General features: G+C 40.1%; 1 protein-coding gene across 1 annotated transcript; it reads right to left on the bottom strand.

Moving 5' to 3' along the window:
- Positions 1-413: 413 nt before the first annotated feature.
- Positions 414-14,175, bottom strand: LOC111665558 (adhesion G protein-coupled receptor E5-like). Its single transcript, XM_023420604.2, has 17 exons — positions 13,679-14,175; positions 10,842-10,916; positions 10,281-10,433; positions 10,053-10,184; positions 8,851-8,994; positions 8,363-8,406; positions 8,000-8,110; positions 7,676-7,829; positions 7,381-7,500; positions 7,083-7,285; positions 6,754-6,933; positions 6,275-6,469; positions 4,964-5,181; positions 4,573-4,731; positions 3,633-3,810; positions 3,239-3,340; positions 414-2,597 (listed from the first exon to the last, which is right to left on the bottom strand). Exons 1-17 carry the CDS (start codon positions 13,710-13,712, stop codon positions 2,556-2,558), a joined length of 2,244 nt encoding a protein of 747 aa, XP_023276372.1. The 5' UTR covers positions 13,713-14,175; the 3' UTR covers positions 414-2,555.
- Between the last annotated feature and the right edge of the window lie 7,482 nt (positions 14,176-21,657).

The raw sequence follows: 21,657 nt of genomic DNA, 5'->3' as shown, positions 1-21,657 counted from the left end.
GTGTAGTAGCTGCTGCTGCTGTTAGTCTGAGCCAGAGTAATTCATTTCCCCAGGGGCAGAATGTCAGAGTCTCAATCATAAAGTTATTAATGTCTGATTTAAAGAGATATGAATCGTTCATTTCGTGTGCAACATTCAGAAATTCCTAATTATAAACAGCTGTGGTAAAACAGTCTTTAACAACAGTTAGTTCCAACCAAGTAAATTTGATTGGAGGAGAGTCATTCCATGAGTGCAACAGCGCTGAGACTTTTAACTACATGTATCTCTCCGCTTCACAGGTTGTTCTATTGACCATTGATCAGCGTCACATTAACGGTCCTTATCGATCTTAGATTGTAACAAACTTTTCAGAATTTTGTCTCACTAGATCTATGTGTATGTATCTCTCTGCTAATAAACCACACAGAAGATCAGATGAAGTAGAAGTTTTAATAAAATTTGTGTTGCATAATCTTTAAAGAAAACAGTACCAAACGATTTACAAGTAGAAAAATAGGCTCATATACCTTTAAACTAGAACACATATAGTATATTCTAACAATAAGAATCTTACATTCACAAAATGCTGCATATTGCATGTAGCTTCTTCACATAAAAATACATTTTTCAATGCATGAATAAACAGTATTGATGGTCACGAAGAAGTGGAGTCACGCTTAAGAACCAAAGAGCAGTTTAGTTGTTAAAACCAACACATACGTAGCATCAATCTTAATATGAGAAGGAGAGAAACAATTTATATACAAACAGCAGGACAACACCAATCAAATATAAACACTCTGAAGATCGATGTTTTTTACATGATCTGATCAACTTCTGTTGAATAGAAAAATTGATAGGTTTATTACAAGTAAACTGTTCTGGTTCTGTAGGTGGGACTTGTTTTCAAGTCTTCTTGATTATTCCGTGTACCATGTGAGTGAAGATGTGCTGGACTATCATACTGACAAACTAAAAGTGCAATAAAATAATAAAACTCAGATCTGTACAACTCCCATTAGACCTAACTGAAACGGCTTAAGTTCTCATTTTAGGAATGTGATACCTTACAGTCATTGGCAATGTGTTGAGGCACAGGCTAAATGCTATAACAAAAACATGATAACAAAATGTAATTTTATTCCGTGAACACAACTTGATTGCAGGAAGCTGCTGGCTTATCAAGAAGGGTGGGTCTGTTTTTGTGAATTGTGCAAGCATCATTTTAGACCATTTTGTTTTCTTGGTTTACACTTTCAACAATAAAAAAATGTCACATAAAACGAGTGAAAATGGCACAGCTTGATTGCAAACCAAGATAGATTCTTAAAAAACAGCCACAAGGGCTTTAAAAAAATCACTTATTTTGTTTAAAAACAAGAAACAACAGGTATAAAATTGTTGCTGAAGCCCACATGGGATTTGCAGGAGGAACATGAGGGCTCATCAGAGGCAATTCATGGGTAATTTGCATCATCAGTCAGTTGTTTCTTGCCATTACTGTTAAATACAGTACATGTAAACAACTATTTTCTGTGAAGCTTCCATGAACAAAAAGCACACCCACCTTTATTTTTACATTAAACCTTTATACAAAATACATCGCAAACTATTTGCATTAAACATCAAGAGCATCGCTCATATTTTCTTGTGGTCTACATAATGTAGACTTTATAGTCTGCACTTGAAAATAAATAGTCAGATCACTATCGTGTTTAACCTCTCCAAAGGGAATACAGCTTATATGATGACTGTGATATGTTCTGGCTGAACTGATAAGCTACTAAAATATTTTCACTTTCACTTATTGAGTTCCTGAACAAAAACTTTTAGAAGTTGGCTCCTTTTTGCCCACTGTGACAATAACATTTATGGTATTACCTCACACTGACATAAAAATTCAGTCATTATACAATACAACTTGATCTACCGTTTGAAGGATATCTGAAGCAAAATAATGAGGTATAAATGCCAGACTTTGTGATACACAATGCAACTGTGTGGTTACACTTAGACAATGGCACTTGCACTGTTTGTTGGGTTTAGATTCATGGCTTTTGAGTTGTAAAAACTTGTCCCATTGATTTCAATAGGGTCTGAAAAGCCTGAGATGTAACTACTGGTGTGTGTTTAATGCAGCAGTTTCCAACCTTTTTGTCATGTGACTCTTTATAGCCAAGACATACTCTGTCCCCTGGTACAGATCACATATGTCCACAGGCTTTAAGAGTTCAACCCGGGAGTGATGTTTTAGTTTTATGAATTTAGGGGCCTGAACGGATAAAAACTCTCCAGCATTTCACAAGACAAAAAAGGAAAGAAACATCTTTTTCTTCCTAACGTACATTTTGTTGCAATCCCTCAGGTTAGGAAAACCACACATTAAATTGTACAACATTGTAATTGTAATTGTAAACAAAGTTTGAACTGACATTAAGGTAAATAAGTAATGACTGAATTTTTATTTGAAGTGATTCAAACCTTTCAAATAGCGCTAGAGCTAACTTGGCCCGATCAGGCCAAAGGTGTGATACTCTGTCTTTGGGGGCGAGGGGAATAAAAGACAGAGCTCTTCATATCTGGGATTCTTTGGTATGGTCCCCACTCCGAGAAGCCTGAACAAATACAAATACACACACGTTATTTGAAACATGGTAAGATAATGTATATGTGTCTACAATAGTGGAATAAGTGCAAAGAACTTTACTCAAGTAAAAATAGCAACATACAACTCAATGTAGACATACTCCAATGAAAATGTTTGAGTAAAAGTACAAAAGTATTACCAGCAAAATATACCATGGAATTAAAAGCATAAGAAGTCATAATGAAAATGAGGGTTACAGTGCTATATTATTATATATTACATAAATATTGAATCGAAACTACTCCATATGATGATGATGATAATATTGGATCATGTTTTAGAAGCTGATCATATATTTTGTATGTAAAGTCAGAGTCTGGTAACTATATACAGTAGGTAGCATGAAATGGACTCAAAATTGTATTAAGTACAATAGCTGACTAATAGAAATTGTGACAGAGATAGTGATAGAGAGTGAAACAAGACAAGATAAGATAATTTGCAGTGTCACAGCAGCAAAGTCGACAGTAAAAGAAAGAAAAACAGCAAAATGCCAGTAACAAATACTTAGAAAGATAAATAATAGATAATAATATAATATATAGATATTTACAAAAATTTTCAAAATAGCAGCATATGAGGTATATGAGGAGATCACTTCATGCTTACTTGTGACTGACTACTGGACGCATTGGTAGTGCTCAGGTCTGTGTATCTCTTCTTCTGTGAAGTGCAGATACAAGAGAGGAAGTGGGCGTACTCCTCTCTCACCTGCAGTGGGCAGCAGAACATCAGCAAAAAATCCACTGCTGGAAACTATAATCTACTGTCTTTTGTCCTTACTCATTCTTGTCTTTTTATGTTTAACGAATGTAACAATTTTTTCTATTGTGTAAATCTCTGTCATAGACTTGTGCATTCACTCCCAGTTACATACACACACACATACACACACACGCGCATGCACGCACACACACACACACACACACACACACACACACACACACACACACACACACACACACACACACACACACACACACACACAGCCACTGTCTCCTACCTGTTTAGACAGCAGGCAGTGCAAGATGAACACCAGCGCCCCTTGCAGGCTGTTGAGAATAGTGAAGATATATGCAATCTTGATGTTTACTGTGGTGGTGTTGGTAAACTGGAAGGCCCCAAAAACCCACATCAGACCCAGTATACACATCTGGGCTACAGCTGTCACTGTGAAAGCTCTGCAGGGGAGAAAGGGAGGAAGGGGGGGGGGGATCAGAGAAAGGGCAACAGATAGAGAATGAAAATGAAAGAAAAGATTAATATGAGCTGAAACACACAGATAACTCAGTTACCACTGCAGTGTCTGGAAAACCCCCGAAGAGAGAGAGACATAGAAAAAGGTCATGGGTGCTCAGGAAAGCAACAACAGGACAGAGACGAAGAGAAGAGTAGAATGTACTCTGCTTCTGCCCTTTGTAGTATTCAGTGATGCGTCTTTCTTATCATGAATAAGTAGCGATGTACTTCACACTGAGATACATTGTGGATAAACAGCATATAAAACTGTAACAATCTAAAACATCAGTGGAGAGCTGGTTTTGATATCAGTCCCTCACAATCAGTGACTGTTTCTTTCTTCACTCACCAAGTTCACCAACATTTTATCACTAAGACAAGGAGATAGTTGTGGATGGGATGCATTTTTTTTTTCCACTGACAGAAACCACAGAGAGCGAGTAGTAGTACCCTATTAAAGAGCAGAGGCAGTGCTATGAAAACATTCCCTACATTTTTCCCTCACAAAACTCTCACATTCTTTCCATCCATGCATTTCTCAGTTCTCAAAGCTGCCCCATTTGGCCAACATACGTTTTAAGTCTGTGTTTAATTGCACAGGGGAATAAGTCTGGGTGATATTACTTCACACATTGCTACAGCAAGAGAGAACGCTCTAGAAGCCACACCGTAACACACACAGGTAACCAAACACATGGACTGACTTAATTTTGTGTAGTTCAGACAGATCTGGGTTGAGGCTTGTGAACTTCTGGGCGAGCTTCCAAACAGTGATGATGAAGAAGTAGACATTGAGGATGATGATGAAGCACACAGGGCCAAAGAAACTCCAGATGAAGCCGTCTTCTGTAGACAGCCAGCAACTAGTTAAGAGGAAGGAAAAACATGTACGTGACAAGGTTTTCTTAATGTCACTGATAGATAGGTAACAGCAGGTCTGTGTAATCCACTGATGTAACTGCTATCACGCAAGCTAGTACGCAGACACACTCACATACACACTTCCCTCGTTCTTTGTGCCTTATTTGCTCTCTTTCACCCACCATACAGACAGTCTTTATTTCCACACAATGCACCCTTTCTTCACACACTTACTACTGGTCAGTGCCATATCGTTGTGGTCTACTGATGGCGGAGATAATGACGATAACAAGGGGTGTCACATAACCAGCCACGAATAGGTACAGAGGCCGAATGGTGGCATTGAACACCAGGACCACCATACGGTACAGCTGCACGCCTTCCAACAGCATCCAGGTGAACACTCCCAAGAAGAAGTAATGGAGCATCGCTGCAACAAACCTGCAGCCGGCCTGTAATGTGACACGACGAGATCAGAGAGGAACGAACACAGGAATTAAAACTCTTTATCACAACATTTACTGCCCATCTAGCTTCAGTCAGACTAAAGTCAGATTAAATTAAGTCCAATGGTGGTAAAAGTGGTTAGAGCCTTTACTTACAACAAAATAAAAGTGCATTCAAATCAAACATATTAGCAGGATGGTTTCCCCTAAAAATGCAGAAATACACACACACACACACATATATATATACATATCGTCACCTTCCTAAAATAATGGCCTAAGTCATGTTTTGACAAAAATGTTTTTTTTGCCTAAATCACCCCCTCATGATGCTGGCCACCTCTGGTAAAATTGCCTGAATCCTCAGTTGAGGGGAACATGCAATTCTACCCCCGGTTGTATAATGGCCTATGTCAAAAGTGTGACTCTTTTGTTGAGTTTTTTGTGTTTCCTGAAAAACCTGAAAAAATGACTTAGGCCATTATTTTAAGAGGGTGTCGATATATATATATATATATATATATGTATATACAGTTAATTGATAACATGTTTTGTATGTGAAATCTGATCTGCAAAGTAACTAGTGCGGTACACACAGTGACAACAAAGTACATTATTTTCCTCTGAAACGTTGTGGAGAATAAGGATAAAGTAGCCTAAAGGGAAACACTGTCCAAAACCGTACTTACACATGGCTACTTTCCATCACTGAATAAAACACAGATATTGTTTGTTGTGTTGTTCTGTTGTCTGTGCTGTTCATTTTTCATTTTTCAGTTTTTCTTCTCCACTACTTGTATATACAAACAAGTGACCTATTTGGCCTCTTTCGGATATTTCACTCCACTGTCTGAGCCTATTAAAGTTTTATTCTTTAATTATATTTTATTTTATTTATTTTTGTGCCTCTAGATTAACACAGTGGTGTTTCGCTGTGTTGTCCAATTTGTTGTCACAGTAACGCTCTGATGTTAATATAACAGGAAGCTGAGGGGAATAGGCCAACCTACTGTAAACATTTTAATGAAATTACATTCTTATTCACAATGAGGTCAACAGTCCACGTCACTGAAGTCACTATTTGCTTTTACAAACATACCACAGGTTTAGTTTGTGAAATGCCAACCAGGAAGACGACGTCAGCCACCAGGAGGCAAATACAGAGGTGCAGGTGGATGGTGGTGCGGGTGCCTTGTATGGAGCGGCAGAACTTGAATGTCAGGATGCTCAGTATCAGACACAGTACAGAGACGATCAGGCCTATCTTGCTCACCAAACGGAGCCCAAAGGTGTGCTAGAAGAGAAGACAGGTCAGATGGTGAATAACTGGACTCATAAGATAATCATCGAAATCAAAAAGCCCTGCAGATCAAATCAAAGCTGAGGAATCTAGAAATTACAGAAATTATTCACAGGTACCTTACTATGAGTGATACCTAGTTATTATGTTATTTTAAAACGTATTGGTTCAGAAGTATCTGCCTCTGGGCCGAAATGAGTATGTGTGTGTGTGTGTGTGTGTGTGTGTGTGTGTGTGTGTGTGTGTGTGTGTGTGTGTGTGTGTTTGTGTGTGTATACCTCCATGGGGTACAGGGCCATGAGCACAGCGAAGCTGCTCAGATGTTCACATGTACACACAGTGTGTGAGTCATTGGAGCTCTGTTGATAACAGCCATCTGTGGACCAGACCCCTCTCTCATTCCAGTATGCACAGATGTACTTAACCTCACTGGGCTCCTCGGTGTCAAGTGGAGTGTCCTAATGCACAAAACAAAACCAACATGAGTGTATACTTTTATTCATAATTCAGATTCCATTACTACTATCTGTTTGGAATAGTATGCTTAAAATAACAGTCTGATAGAAGCAGGACAATACTGAAAACACTATGGGACTGGCTGGCCTACCTCTAGATGTCTGAGTGTGATGTTAACAAAGCGGCTCAGATGTTGAGTGGAGGGGTTAGAGACCACAACGGTCACAACTCTAGAGAAGACCTTGATGGAGGAAGGGTCCACACCATCTTTTTTAGATTCGTTGAGCTCCTGAAAAGACCCGTCAACTGTGATGTTAAGGTTCTTGTAGCTCAACAATGCAGCCAGAGCAAAACCTGTAAAAGATAATAAGAAATGTAATAATATTTCATACACATGTATGATTTATTTGGCAAAAGAGACAGGACCAAACAAGAAGAGAAGAGTTTACCAGGGTAAGTTCCCGGCCCAGTTGCTGTTTCCCAGTCAGTGTTGAGTATTGAGTTCTCACTGGTCAAATGGATTGGTCCGGTGGGTCGGGTCTTTCCCTTTTGAACAGCGATCACTGCATCTGTTCAAGCAAATTACTCATTTCAAATGCAAATATCAAACTGCAGTTAAAGTTAACTCAAAGGAAATTGTTTCCACTGTCATTTATTCATCTTAATCATTGAGGGAAAAGGCCAGTGAGCTTATACTTTTTCAAATAATCAGAGCTGTGCACAGCTGAGCTCATGGACATTTACCTATCTCAGTGGTGTCCATCTTGGTGAGGTTGTCTTTGAGCTGAGGACCAATGAGCATAATGGAGTTTTCCATTGTATCGAGCAACATGCTCACATGTTTGCCGCTTTTCAGGTGACCAGGGGACAGGACGGCCACAGTCGCTGTGAAAAAGTTCTGTCCGAGTTCCAGCACAAAGGAGGGGGAATTAAGAATATTGCATGTGTTTGTATGTGTGTGTGTGTGTGTGTGTGTGTGTGTGTGTGTGTGTGTGTGTGTGTGTGTGTGTGTGTGTGTGTGTGTGCGTGTGTGTGTGTGTGTTTGTGTTTTCTATCTGATTTTCTGACCTCCAGCAGCACCTCTCCATGAGCCTTCCCTTCACCAGCGGCACTTGGATTTGACAGAGCCAGACAGCTGTTTCGCATCATGGACAAAATGTTTGCCAAGCCTCCGAGTGACTGAGAGACAGAGACAGAGACAGAGAATAATGAGACTATTCAGCTCGTCCTATACTGAACTACTAAACCCTACAGGGCCGCTGGATGGTCTGGTAAATGAAGGAAATGAGCTGAGTGCCCTTGAGCAGGATACTGGACTATGCACTTTAAGCGGCCTAAATCCTGTATATAACCTTAATATATTTTATTTATTTATTGATGTTGCAGTTTGTCTATTATGTTAATAATTTTGTGTTTAAACATGCAGCTTACCTGTGCAGGGCCGCTAACAGCATTGAAGGTGTCACATTTCAGCTCTAGATGAAACAGAGCACAAAATTAAATCATTATTACCCCATGTGAGTTTCATCCCAGTCTGTAGTTAATGAAAGCAGAGTGTTGATAAAATTAACATAGAAAAGCAGCAGCACTGATCACAAATCAGCTCTGATACCCTGTGAGCAATAAAGATTATCAAATCAGTCACCATGGAGCGTAAAGCAAGCAAACAGGAAACTGTGGCTAAAAAGATACAGACACTGCTTCTACAATGCACAAGATTCATTGTGCGTGTGTGTGTGTGTGCGCGTGTGTGTGTGTGTGTGTGTGTGTGTGTGTGTGTGTGTGTGTGTGTGTGTGTCAACTTGACCCAACTGCAGCTAACACGATGACATATGTGTTAGGAAGCACAGGCTTAATATGAGGAAAAGATATGAAATGCGTCATGCTGATGGAGAGGAACAGTGTACGCCGCCACTAACCTGAACACGGTGTTGTTTTGTTGTCATAATTGGTGTATCCTTCTGGACACCTGCACCAGTAACTCCCAGGAGTGTTCTTGCAGATGCCTTCCTTTCCACAGATGTCCTCTCTGTTCATTTCAGCCTCCTCGCATTCATCTATGTCTGTGTACAGACAGAGAACAGAGACATAAGTAACGACTGACCAGTCATACACAAATCTGAATAAATCAAGCAGTGCTTTGGCCCTTAATGGAGCAAATAATTCTGCAATGTAACTGGGTCACGGTCGTGTGTGTCTTTCATTGTTGGCAATAGGATCTTAAAGACGGGTTCTGGATGTTCCTGGTACGCATGTCGTGAGATTTTGACATTTCAAGTGAGTTAAGAGCTGCAATTAGAACCAGCAGGAGGCAGGAGATGGCTTTGTGGTTGAGGTCAGAGTACATGGAGTCATAATAGCTGAATCTAGATGAAACAAAAACATGGAGGAGCTTTTCAAGATCAGCTCAGGGCAGGGCATTTTTTTTTATTTTAGAAATGTTCCTTTGGAGGGAAGTTACCCTGACTCTTTCAGATTATCTGAATGAGAGAAGGTACCCATTTTCATGTAAAATCAGTAAGGGTATTGTCAGAGCAGTTGTTCCTATTATGGACCGAGTAGCTACAGGTTTTTTTCAAATGACATTATCACTATAATCTGTTTTTAAAAAATAAAAATAAAAAAAGGAAAGAAAGAAATAACACTTTCTACCTCTAACAAATTAGTAGTAAAACACGCCAGTAATCTGAGGAGTTTTGCTGGTAAATATCACTATCGAGAGATTACTGGGTCATGACTCTTGTGTTACTGTTACACTATGTTTATATGTGTACATGTGTCAACGTGTGGCTTATTAGATAGTGGCAAGGGAAGGAAAACCTGCTAAAGGCAACATATGAGACAGCAGGTATGACATCATAGCAGTTTGTGGCAGAGGGGCGTAAACCTCAACCTTTTACAGTGTTTAAGTGCTGGCACAGACAGCGCGGTGCCTTTGTCATTTGGGTTGTCAGATTGGTTCTTTTACAAAGTGACAAATATTGCTGTAAGCGAGGTGGGCCAACTTTCACCTTTGATGATTCTGTTGAGCAGGTCGTTTTGTAAACTCAGTAAACTCCGAGCACAGCACCACTCCGCTTGAAGTGAAAAGTGTAGACACACAGAACAAGACACCACTCACCTGCGCACTCTTCAGTTTCATTGCTGTTCTTGGTGTACCCAGAATGACAGGTGCACTTGAAGCCCCCAATCAGGTTCTCACAACTAGCCACAAGACTGCAGTTATGAGTTTGAGTGATACACTCGTTGTCATCTGATAGAAGTGAAGACGGTGGTTAAGTATGATTGGACAGAGACAAGTCATTGGCTACGCGCACTCACACTCACACACGCACGCACACACGCTCACCTTGGCACTGTCCACCATCTCTGAGCGTGAAGTTAACTTTCTTGTTAATGTTTGTGAACCCACGCTTGCACTGACAGTAGAAGCTGCCATTGGTGTTGAAGCAGTCTGTGTGTTCGCCACACGATTCCAGGGAATTTTGGCACTCATCATCATCTGTAGATTTGAATACAAAAACATAAAGCACAGAGGTCAATGCATAACAAAACCTGATGTTTATTGTGGCAGTGTCTTTCATTAGTCAGTAAGTAACTTTTTTTCATTCACTTCTTTCATTTTCTATCAATTTCTCTTATTATTAATTTCTCTTCCAGCTCCTCTTTCCACCATGATTACCATTCTGACGTTATGGCGCTGCTTTCAGGGCAGGGCACTTGCATTTCTTTTAGCTGGTTGCTTAAAATTGTGGTGATCTAAGAATTTAAACCTCCTCTGCTGTTGTTTTCACTGCAATCTGCCCTGGATATGAGTAGTGCTAGAATGCCTAAAATGGGAAAAGCAAGTGGAGCGTCAGCTACTTTAGGAGAGGGATGGTTAAAATCAGAGGTAATGGCTGATTATTACCAACACAATCCTTTTTTTTCTTGAGGAAGCCGACATCACAGTCAGAGAGACATTTCCCCAAAATCGATATTAAGCCTGTGGGGAAAGAGAGAGAGGCCAGTTAGTTTCATTTTACAGTTACAGAAAAGCCTTACAATAATGAGGAAGACACGACAACCATGAGCAACTGCATCTGCTCTTTCTTTAACCTTCATTCAACCAGGAAGGCCCTAATTGGACACTTCCAATGACAATATTTGCCCAGAAGAGGCCTTTGAGCAGCCAAAGTGACACTCGAGTTGGCCCCACATGCTAATTCACAGGTCATCTGAGCAAAAATTAAACTCAAACTGTAACCCTGCTTCCAGTTGTAATGCCCCTTGTTCAGTTTTGCCCCTGCACATTAGAGCGTCTATGCACACCCCTGCTCTAATAGCAAAATATAACAAAACATCCCATGATGTTTTGCAGTTTTTCTTCCAAGCTATTCCCTTGCTGAAAAAGGAACACCACACCCAATATATATATTTTTTAAATCTTTTAAAGCATTTTCTGCTTTTATTAATGAGCTAATGATAGAGATTTGACAGGAAGCGAGGGGAGGGAGAGAAGGGGAATGAATGCAACAAAGCTCTTCAGCTATTCTCGAATCGAGGTCATTCATGATCAGAAACTGAACCCCCTTGGCCACAAAGGGGCCCCCAAAAATCACTCTTTATTAACCACTGTAGGATGGAAAAAGGGCTCTGAAAGGTTTGTGAATTGCTTCTTCACGGAGGAGGGTAGCTGTTGTCACCTTGGATTCACTCCACACCACTAAGTAATCTATTTGCAGTATTGCCTTCTCATAGCGCCAAAGCTCCTCTGGAAGAAACATATTTAGTGATCTTTTTAAATTTATTACATTCAGACCTGAAAATATGGATCAGTAGTGGGGATTTGGATTATGCTGTCAGAGAGGTTTGAGCAGTTTCTATAAACATTAGATATGTTTTAACAAGCGTTTCGCCCTCAGTTTGGGTCATCATTGGACTCCATTGTAACTGCTGTAATCTGGTGGTGAAAACATTACAGCCTGAGTGTTTTCTTTAACTTGTTGGGCTGTGTCAGATTGCTTATACACACACACACACACACACATATGGCATGAGTCAAAAAATACTCGCAGCTCCCTCTCCTGTGTTCCCCTCCCTCGATCACAATGAGCCCTCTGTTGTTGTGTGATGAGGCTGGAGCTCCCACAGTAACACCACTTAAGGAAGACCAGGCAGAGTTTGACAGTGACCGTGAGTGTGTGAAACAGTGTGACTGAGTCCAAGTTTATGACCAAATTACTGCAGACAGAAACAAGGCCCGACTTTATGTGCAGCTGACTTTCATTCACCAGTAAGCACAGTGGTGAATAATAGTTAGTCTGTCACAGAAACTGTCCTCTCTGTATGTCTCCTCTGTCTCATACTTGTTCCTATTTTTATGTGTGATATATCACATACACTGTACATGAAGAAAAAGTGTTCGGGCATACAAAAGAAACTGCAGTTTCTTAGAAACTGAAAGCCTCACTTTACTCTCAGCCTTAGTTACATCTCATGTTTACTGTAAGTTCAACACCTGTTTCAGACTTAAGGGCTTTTTTTTGCTACTGCTGACCTGAAAAAAAATAGTTCTTTGTTGCCTGGAAACCTTGGTGCTCAGTATACATACAAAATTACATTGAAGATTTTATTGATTAACAACAAAACAAACCGTGGAGGGTCTCCGGTTTGTATTTGACATCCGAGAAGCATAAACAGAGACTGAGGCGTAGATCACGAGCAGCTATTCTGACCGCTATAGTCAAAAAAAAAAAAAAAAAACTTTGGACACGGTTCTGTTTTATTCCAAATCATGGAAGAAAAAACATATTAAAATATTGTCTCATATATTCAATACTTAAATACTACTAATAATACTTATATAGTTTGTACAGTATATATAATTTTATCTGTGGTGCAGTGTCTTATTGTAGTTCAGTACAACCAGTTATGTTTGTATATGACATGTATGTAACATATGTTAATAAGGAGAGTTAATAAGCATACAGTTTAATGTATAACATCTCTACAAAAATGGAATAAAAAACTTCTATAAAGTTAGCTACTCTTGCCCACAGTATACCAGTGTAACCATCATAACTGTCTATGATGGTGGTGAGTTTCTGAAATGCAGATGTATAAACCACAAATAATCTTACTGAGGCTTGTGGTTTATTCAAAAAAGACTTCCTTGGTGACTGTGCACCATCAGACCGTGTCACAACTGATTCAGGCTTTGGGTTTATTTAACTCTGACAGCTGGACGAGCTGCTCTGACTGACCTGGTCAGTGCAGTCAGACCGGTGACAGAGGTTCGGTCACAGCAGTAAACACAGTGCTCACTGTCTGACAGCGTGAACATTATTAATGTTGCCCATGTGAACTAGAATTAAAGGTTTCTAAAAATGTCACCCCTTCTACTATCAAGTTCACCAGCTGAGGCCAGTGATTATAGTGACCATAGTAGCAGGAATTTGGAAATGGAGGCTATTCCACTGAAGGGATACAGTCACTGATTTTTCTTCACTGATTTCACTTCACTTTTTACAGATGCCAAACATTAAACCTGTGTACAAACAGAAACAAGAAGTTCATCAACTGAAGTTTTACACAATGTCTAAACTTCCCTGTACTTTTTTTCTTTTTCTTATACCTTCACACACCCATTCAGTCATACACCCATTCAGTCATACACACACACACGCGCGCACACACACACACACACACACACACACACACACACACACACACACACACACCTTGTACTCTCATTGATAGACTTACCAAGAATAAGCAGCTCCTTATTTCCAAACCCCATGTCCAAGGAAAACAATTTAAGCAATGATTAAAATTACTGGTTGATGTCCAGGAATCAAAGTTTAGGTCATCTCACAAAAGTTCCCAAAAGATATGAGGATTTTTCAGTGTAGTCCGAGGTCACAAAATCCACAAAGTATGAGAGTAAAAAACAAAACAAAAAGAAAGATAAAATCCTTTTTGTAAAGTTTATGTGTGGCAAGAAAAGTAACAATGAACCTTCAGCAGCTCTCTTCCTCCCTCAGATTCAGACTCAGTCTGAACACGCCCTCTCTCTCCTTTACCCTCCCGCCTCTCTCTCTCTCCCTCTCTCTCTCTCATTCTCTCAATCTGTCTTGCCTTCCCTCCCTCTCTTTTTGTCCTTTTCACTCATTTGTGTGGCCTTGTCTCCCTCATGGCACTCTTCTTGCTCTTTTTTTTCACTCTATATCTTTCCATGTGAACACATCTCGCATACTGGCACCGTCTCACATTGCAGGCACAAACCCCCGCTCTGTCTACACCGTCTTTCACATTTTCCTCTACACTCCAGTGGGCTCTATTTCAAGAGCTATTCACAACACTCTCATGAGAGACAGAGAGAAGAGGGGGGGAGCAGAGACTGTAGGGAGGCCGATGACTAACACTCAGTCTAAACAGCTGCTGCTGTACTTGAGTTTTGCCAGTAAGTAATCTTATATCCGTTCCCCTACTCCCCCAATTCCTACTCCATCTCCTCCTCCTCTTACTTTTTCTTCCCCCCCTCAATATTTAGCCCTTCACCCAATTCCAGTGACAAACCCTCTGAATCTAATGATCACAGATTTACTATAGAAATTCATTACATGTCTTAAGCAGTGGTAGCCTGGTTTAGGACAGAGGCACACAAAAACAGGCTTCTCATTTCTAAACTGCAATTGGTAATTTTTCCGGCTGCAGAAATGATGATGGTCGCTGATTGATTTTTATCAGCTATAGCTAGCTAGATGAGATATCGTTAGCTCCATGAGTTGATTAAAAAACTGACTTTTTAATGTTTTTTGCTGACTCATTTGACTGAAGCTAATGCTACATGTCCCAGGGAAAAAGTTAGCATCCTCACCAGTTAATGAACCAGGCAGGGGAATAAAGAAACAGCATTGATTTTCTATTAGCTACTTAGGAAGTTTTATTTCAGAGCCAACTTCTTTTCTGTCAAATCATATTTTGTGTCATTTTGACAAGGCGGACTAAATACTACGTCTACAATACCCATAAGCCTCAGGAGTTATGAAGAAGAAGCCAGTCAAGTGCGTGAATCAGATCCGTAGGACATTCAAAAATGTTGTGACACCATAGCTGCTGAATTCAAAACTGATACAGACCTGGAGTAAACAGATTTTAGCAGCAGGCTGTGTTTTCGGTTTTCTCAACAGTATAATCTTAAACTCTTAGTGGCTCAGAATTTTAAGATTAGTGTTTGTCTGTTTCTTACCGAAATGTGCGTTAAGAGTTCTAGTTAACTTCTTCCCAAAAGATTTTATGTACAGATATTATGTAAAGCTTTGAACTTCAACATTTGTCGAGTCACCTGACATTCACTTTGGCAAAATGAGCTGGACTTTTACTTCAGTCAATCAAAATCTAACTTGTATTTTGTTCTTACAAAACTCTGGCTGCAACAAACTGCACTCTCATATTTTCACACAGTGTGGTTTTACATTTCACGTTGCAAAAGAAAGGACTTTTTAAATTTGAAATAAGAGACATAATGCTACCTTGAGTAATTCTGAATGATGTGTAACTTCCCCAATCTAATGAGGACAGAACAGAGCTGCTGATGCCTAAACTGATATAGTAGCACCCAGGACCACCTGCCTCACAGTGAGGGAAGTATTAGTGGAAGTGCTTGTCATGAACAAGCATTTTTTTTTTTTTTTTTTTTTAACGTCACCTGTAACCCTACAAACTAATGCCATTACAGCTGATAACCACACAGTTTTATCCTTTATCCTTTATCTGTTTTTGGTTTTGGAAAGACTGATAATTAGTTGCCATCCTCTCTAAATACAGAGCACGCACATTGCTCCATACCATGCCTAGCAACGGACACTTTGCTGTGACTCAACAATTGTTGTTCCACAGAAGGGTTTAGCAAAAGATAAGTTGATACATCACAGCACAGTTGACACAACAAACAAAGATGCAGAATGCAGCAGCTGCGAAGAAGAGGAGAGGAGTCCAGATGGGAGGAGGATAAACCAAAGAAATATTAGGCAGCTGAGAGTAAGAGGACAGCGGTGAGTGAGTGAAAACATAACACTAAACAGTGTAGCAGGTTTAGATTCAAACTTTTTTCATGGTTACCATGCCATATACAGAAACAACCTTAACATGTTGCACACAGTGGTGGTTGATATGAAACTCTCTTGTGTTACTAGTGAGCAAAGCATATACAAAAACAATCACATGACCTACTGTAGATGTTCCACACAGCATCATCAATCTTCATTACAAGCTGATGATGAACTATCCTCAGCTATCCTCTCACAAACAATGAGAGAAAAGCTATAGCTCATATGACCTCTTTTCCTCCCTTCAGTCTCTCATTGAGCGGGCCAGACATGCGGCGACAAATGAGCAGACACACGGAGAGGGACAAATCACCCACACATGTAGGCAGGAAGAGGATGAGAGAAGGAAAGTTCACGTCTCTTCAGCATCTCCAGTAAACAAAAAGCTAAACAAAAGCAGGCGCATCTTGCTTACAATCCACTAGTGTGTGCGTGTGTGTGTGTGTGTGTAGGTGAGGTATTCCATCAATCTCTCTTTATTTGTTTTTGTCTGTGTCTCAGTGGGCGTGTGAGGCTGTGAAAAACAACTTTATCTGCAACTATACTATTACAACACTTCAGTGTTTCCACATTAGAAAGGTCCAGTGTGTGTGTGTGTGTGTGTGTGTGTGTGTGTGTGCGCGCGCGCGCATGTGCATGCGCATGATGGCAGCTACTGAGCATTAATCCCTCATGTATTTAATGGACATCTGCCCATTGTGACCATCAGTCATCCAAAAGGAAAAACTTGCATGGGAAAAATGTGATCTGTCTGAGTGAGTGTTATTTATACTAAGACTAACAAGTAGCAGTGACAATTACACAGTTATGAGGAAGTTGGGCACGAGGTCACAGTGAGCCCTCAGTTTACTTTCTAGTTGTGACCTGCATGTGTTCATGAGTGTGTGACACATGGTCATTTGATTAAAATAGCTGAACTGAAACCTTTGGCCGTACTGCATCCTGACGCAGTACTGTGCATATGCCAGTAAAAAATGTTAGATTAATGAGCTAATTTAAATCTGTCCATCTGTAAGCAACTAGCTGCAACACCCCAGACATGAACATGTGAGGATTTGTCTTTGTGAAACATGACCAAACTGAAGCTTTTTATCCCGACGTCCTCCAGTTTGTGCCCTGACCTAAACTTTGACACCTGTCCTTGTGTGACACTAAAAACTTTTATCTACTACATGATTGTAAGATTCATTCTTACATTTGTGCTTGTGTGTTTGTTGTGTAGATACTGTAGTAATGCTTGCAAGTGTTAGATAACGAGATGGACATTTTTTTAGGTGGTGATTCACAGGGGTGTATTTCGCACTAATTCTCCACACTTCAAACTAATACTGTTAAAGAGGAACTTTGCACTGAAAGCATACTGTTAAAAACATTCTCAGTGCTTTACACATGAAGTTCACTTTAATCTATGAATAGGAATCATACATACATACATACCTGTGAAAACAGTTGTATAGTTCTGGAGAGAGCTTTCTGTTCAAGCATTAGATTCAGAATTTTAAAACAGAAAGTCTGAGTTACAAACTGAAGGTGTAGGGTTGTAGAGGGCATGAAGTTGAAAGTTTTGCAAAAAGCTAGTATTATGTAGCGATTTGGGACAGGAAAGAAGATCAAAGTTTTTCTAGATAAATAAAGCGCCCTTGTTTTAGAACACTTTTATCTGGGTTTGAAGGCTTTATCCAGTCAAGCATCACTCGAGCTGTGCAACTAGCACAAGACCTCAGAATATCTGATCAGATAAACACCAGAGTCCTGACTGTGAAGTCCTGATGTATTCACAGGGCAACAGTAATGTAGTAATGACCCATAGCTGCTAAACTAAAAACACATATGCTACGAGAATAGCTGGATTGATTTTCAGTGTAATAACTAATGGGCTTCCAGGAAATACCCGTGTGTGTGTGTGTGTGTGTGTGTGTGTGTGTGCGTGTGTGTGCGCGTGTGTGCGCGTGTGTGTGTGTGCGCGTGTGTGTGTGTATGCTCCACACTAGTAGTAGTTTATGACCAAATTCATGGAGAAAGAATAAAACAAAGACAACACCAGAGTAAGAAAAGTTCTACAGATTTCATATAAACCTCCCTCCTGAGCAAAATTAACATCTAAACTATAAATTGACTAAATTCAGTCTAGAAGTTGCATGTAAGTTGCACTTTACAATCAAAGAGTAGGCAGTATTTTCTATCACTGCGTTGCAAAGTAAAGGTTGCAACCTACTGATGGGTCATGGGAGAGTTTGAATGAATCCCAAGAGGTAACTAATAAACAAAATATTAATAAGCGGTTGTCAACTACAGGCAAACTCTCAGTGAAATCCTTGCAGTCCCCCAGCTGCCTGTAAATGTTCTGTTACTTTGAAAGAAAGATACTTTGTTCATTCCTCGATCTCTTGTCGAGGATAAAAGAGTTCATCGCCATGGCGAACTGTATGTGAAAGTTGCGTCACTGTTGCATCACACTAGTGTGGTGGAAAGTCTTAGTCCTGTGTTTTAAAGCTTTATGATACTGACAGATGAACAAATGTTAGTGCCTGGAACCGCTGGCACACACACTCACACAAACAGGATCTTTCCATATGGAAACACAGTGGATGGATCATAATCACACAGTTGCAGTTTTGGAGCTTTTCACTGGTTTTTCACCAACTCATGGTCGACTCTCTCATACTATTTTCCTTCCCACCATTCAGTCAGTGGCAGAAAGGGGAACATAGCTGACTATACCATTAAGACTGAAAACTAAGGAGATTCAACTTTCAATGTCGCCATCCACTCAGTTACAATATCCTCTTTCTTTTCCCTCTCACACCCTTTTCTTTTCTCTCTCGTCTTGTATATTTACTTTTCTAATATTTTTTCCTATTTATTCCTGTTCCTACTCATTTCTATCTCTGCCACAGCGATGTTGTGTCTATATCTGCTGCTCCAGTCAGATAGTCCTAACTCTTAACTTAATAAAACTTCATCATATGGGGCAAGTGTAACAAAATACATCAGGTTACAGAGAGTTCATGGGTTGTACAGGCTCTCTTAGTGACAATGTACAGAACTGCCACAACATTACTCATGTTCATTTCTTTTTTGTAGTTTAATTACCGTAAATTACCTGATAATTATGTTTTCATATGTCATTATTATTGATGGTGGGTCACTACAACAACCATTAGTTTAATGATTTATATCCCCAAAATAGCAGTCACAAAAATAGCAAAGAAAATAGCCGATTTCATTCATTCTCATGTAAGTGTTGGTTTTCTGTTGTTTTATCAGCACATTTTATTTTGTAAAGCACTTAGTAACAATAAAAAGACTAAACCACATATATGTTGTTGTGTTTAACAAACAGATTAAGTCATGAGAGCGATGTACAGCACATGCTGTACCAAGCTTACTCTTCTGTGGCTTTCGATCAGTCTGCGCGCCTCCCTCTTTCTTCTGCTTTTATACCGTGTATTTTTAACCAGAAGTACTGCCATTTTCTCAACCTCAAGTGGCTTCCTCCTGATGCCACAAACATCAGTGACATAATTTCATAAGTAAGAAGAGCGGGCAAGTAAAAGTGTGTTTGCACTACATGTGATACACTGAGCTTGTTTTTTGGTTTGAGTTTCAAGAAGAGCTCAATGCCATGATCGAAGAACAGCCTGTGACAGTTTGTGTTTATGGTTCCTAGCAACAACCAGCAGCAGCTTCTTTGTAGCCAGAGGGAGCCGGCTGTGTTTTTATTTGCAACTCTACTTTTAAGTCTGAAAAACAAATATAATCCGGAAAAAAAGTTTAAAAAGATTCAAAATAAATCACTTATCATAAACTTTTGTTTTGTTCCAGATCTTGTGTCTGCGGATGGTGTTTGAAAAGGTGTGAAAATGCAGGGTTTTACAGCCGAGAACAGAAATAGCAGATGCAGCAAAGATTAGACGCTCACAGTGCACATGCAAGCTCTTATGCAAAGTATGAAATCAACATTTTCCCACGGTATATTGGCCTGTGCAGTGGTAAATAAAGCATTGTCTACTTGAGAGCTCTTGTCACAGTTTTTGACATATTATGATCATATAAAGTTGGTGTATTGAACACGTTAAAGTGTAAAATATAAATGGATATTTACACATCCAGCAGTTACAGATAAACATTATCATTCATTTGGAGATGTGTTTGTGGTAACCTGATGAATGTCAGTTCAAAATTCCCTCTCATTTTAGCTCTGAGGAAAGTCTCTGACTTTGTCTGTCTGCTGATTAGTGCTGGGAAGAAGGCACCAAAACAAAAAATTGTCTTGTGACCCCTCAGATTTACCCTTAGGACCACCTGAGGGTCCTGACCCCTTGGTTGGGATCGTCATCTTCAGTGAAAATTAGCACTGATTGCCTGTCAAGGTTGGGCTTCACAACAGGCTCTACAGGCAGCTCTGTACCCCCCCCCCCCCCCCCCCCCCCCATCAGCCTGCCTTCCTGGAATATCTGTTCTGTTTCTACGTACTGCGAGTTGGCCCAGTGGAAACCATAGCAACAGACTTGACAGGCGCCCCCCTTCCACCTGTCATTTCCTGAGGAAGCTCTCACCTCATTGGTTCCTTCCTGAATGATCTGGTTTCCCCACATTATCAATGCAGGGACCTCACATGTGTCTTTTACCAAAAGCAGTAACACTTTTCAATTATTACTGGAATATAGAATGTGAAGAAAAATTAATATTTGGGAACATGCTAATCTCCTTGTGTGCTGACTGATACAGCCAGGAAACTGACCTGTTTTTTTTTTTCTTTCCAGGCCTCTTAAGGCTAACATAAGCAACGTGTGGTCGAGAGTAAATGTAGCACTGCTGAGTACACCTACAGTAATGTAAACTAATGTAATGCTTCTGAAATTGTGACAAACTATCTGTGTGAGTGTGTGCGCAAATCCTATTTCTGGACCGTCATCTGAACTCCTATGAATCTTTCTGTTTACATCAGACTCCATTAGAGAGCATATGTCCACGTCTAGTTAATATGTATACAAAGGCACACACAGACAGAGAAGGGGGGCAGATTTAATGACAGTTTCCTCTCTGTCGCTGATACATTCCTTCTGTCTTCTCCACCTTACTGGTTATTTACCACTCTAAGTTAAAAATATATGTGGATTTGCCTCCTCTGCTATCCTCTGTGGTGCCTTTATTTTGTCCGCTTGATCTTCCCTCCACCCCTCGGTCTGTCTGTGAAGTGAGGGGGTGGAATGAGGTGACAGAGGGCAGATGTTTCTTTCCCAGCTTTGAAGATGCTTGTAAAGATAGAGGGAGGAATAGTGGAAAGGGTGAAATCCTGTTACTCGTTGGAGGTGGGGCGTTTTACGAGGGAGGCCCCAATCACACACAGCAGATACAGGCTCAGTTCTGTAATGGTAGCTCTCTTTCCAACCTTCTGCTGCAGCCACAAACCCTAAATGTCGAGCTAACACCTCATTTAGGCAGAGCTGCTTTAAATTTTTTGTTACCAGTTTAACCATAAGTGCGTCATTTTGCAACAGGCTTGTCTGATCAAACTGAACTTTGCCTGTTCACAAGGGGGTTTACAGTCCATATTTACACAAAGGGGTGCAATGATCAGCCAGATATTTCAGCTTTTTTTTTCAAATTAATGATGACATGTATTCTAGT

This window comes from Seriola lalandi, unplaced genomic scaffold (assembly GCF_002814215.2).
Source record: "Seriola lalandi dorsalis isolate HSWRI2012SDOR001 ecotype SW California unplaced genomic scaffold, Sedor1 jcf7180002054654, whole genome shotgun sequence".
NCBI lineage: Eukaryota > Metazoa > Chordata > Actinopteri > Carangiformes > Carangidae > Seriola > Seriola lalandi.
Note: the sequence above shows the minus strand (reverse complement) of the source record. Positions and strands in the feature narration are given on the sequence as shown.

Excerpts from the sequence above, each read along its gene's own strand:
- LOC111665558 (XM_023420604.2), bottom strand. The coding sequence starts at position 13,712 with ATGGGGTTTGGAAATAAGGAGCTGCTTATTCTTG. Across the intron at positions 10,434-10,841 it reads GAAAAAAAAGGATTGTGTTG|ATGATGATGAGTGCCAAAAT; the intron begins GTAATAATCAGC and ends TCAAATCTACAG. Across the intron at positions 8,407-8,850 it reads CAAAACAACACCGTGTTCAG|AGCTGAAATGTGACACCTTC; the intron begins GTTAGTGGCGGC and ends TGTTTCATCTAG.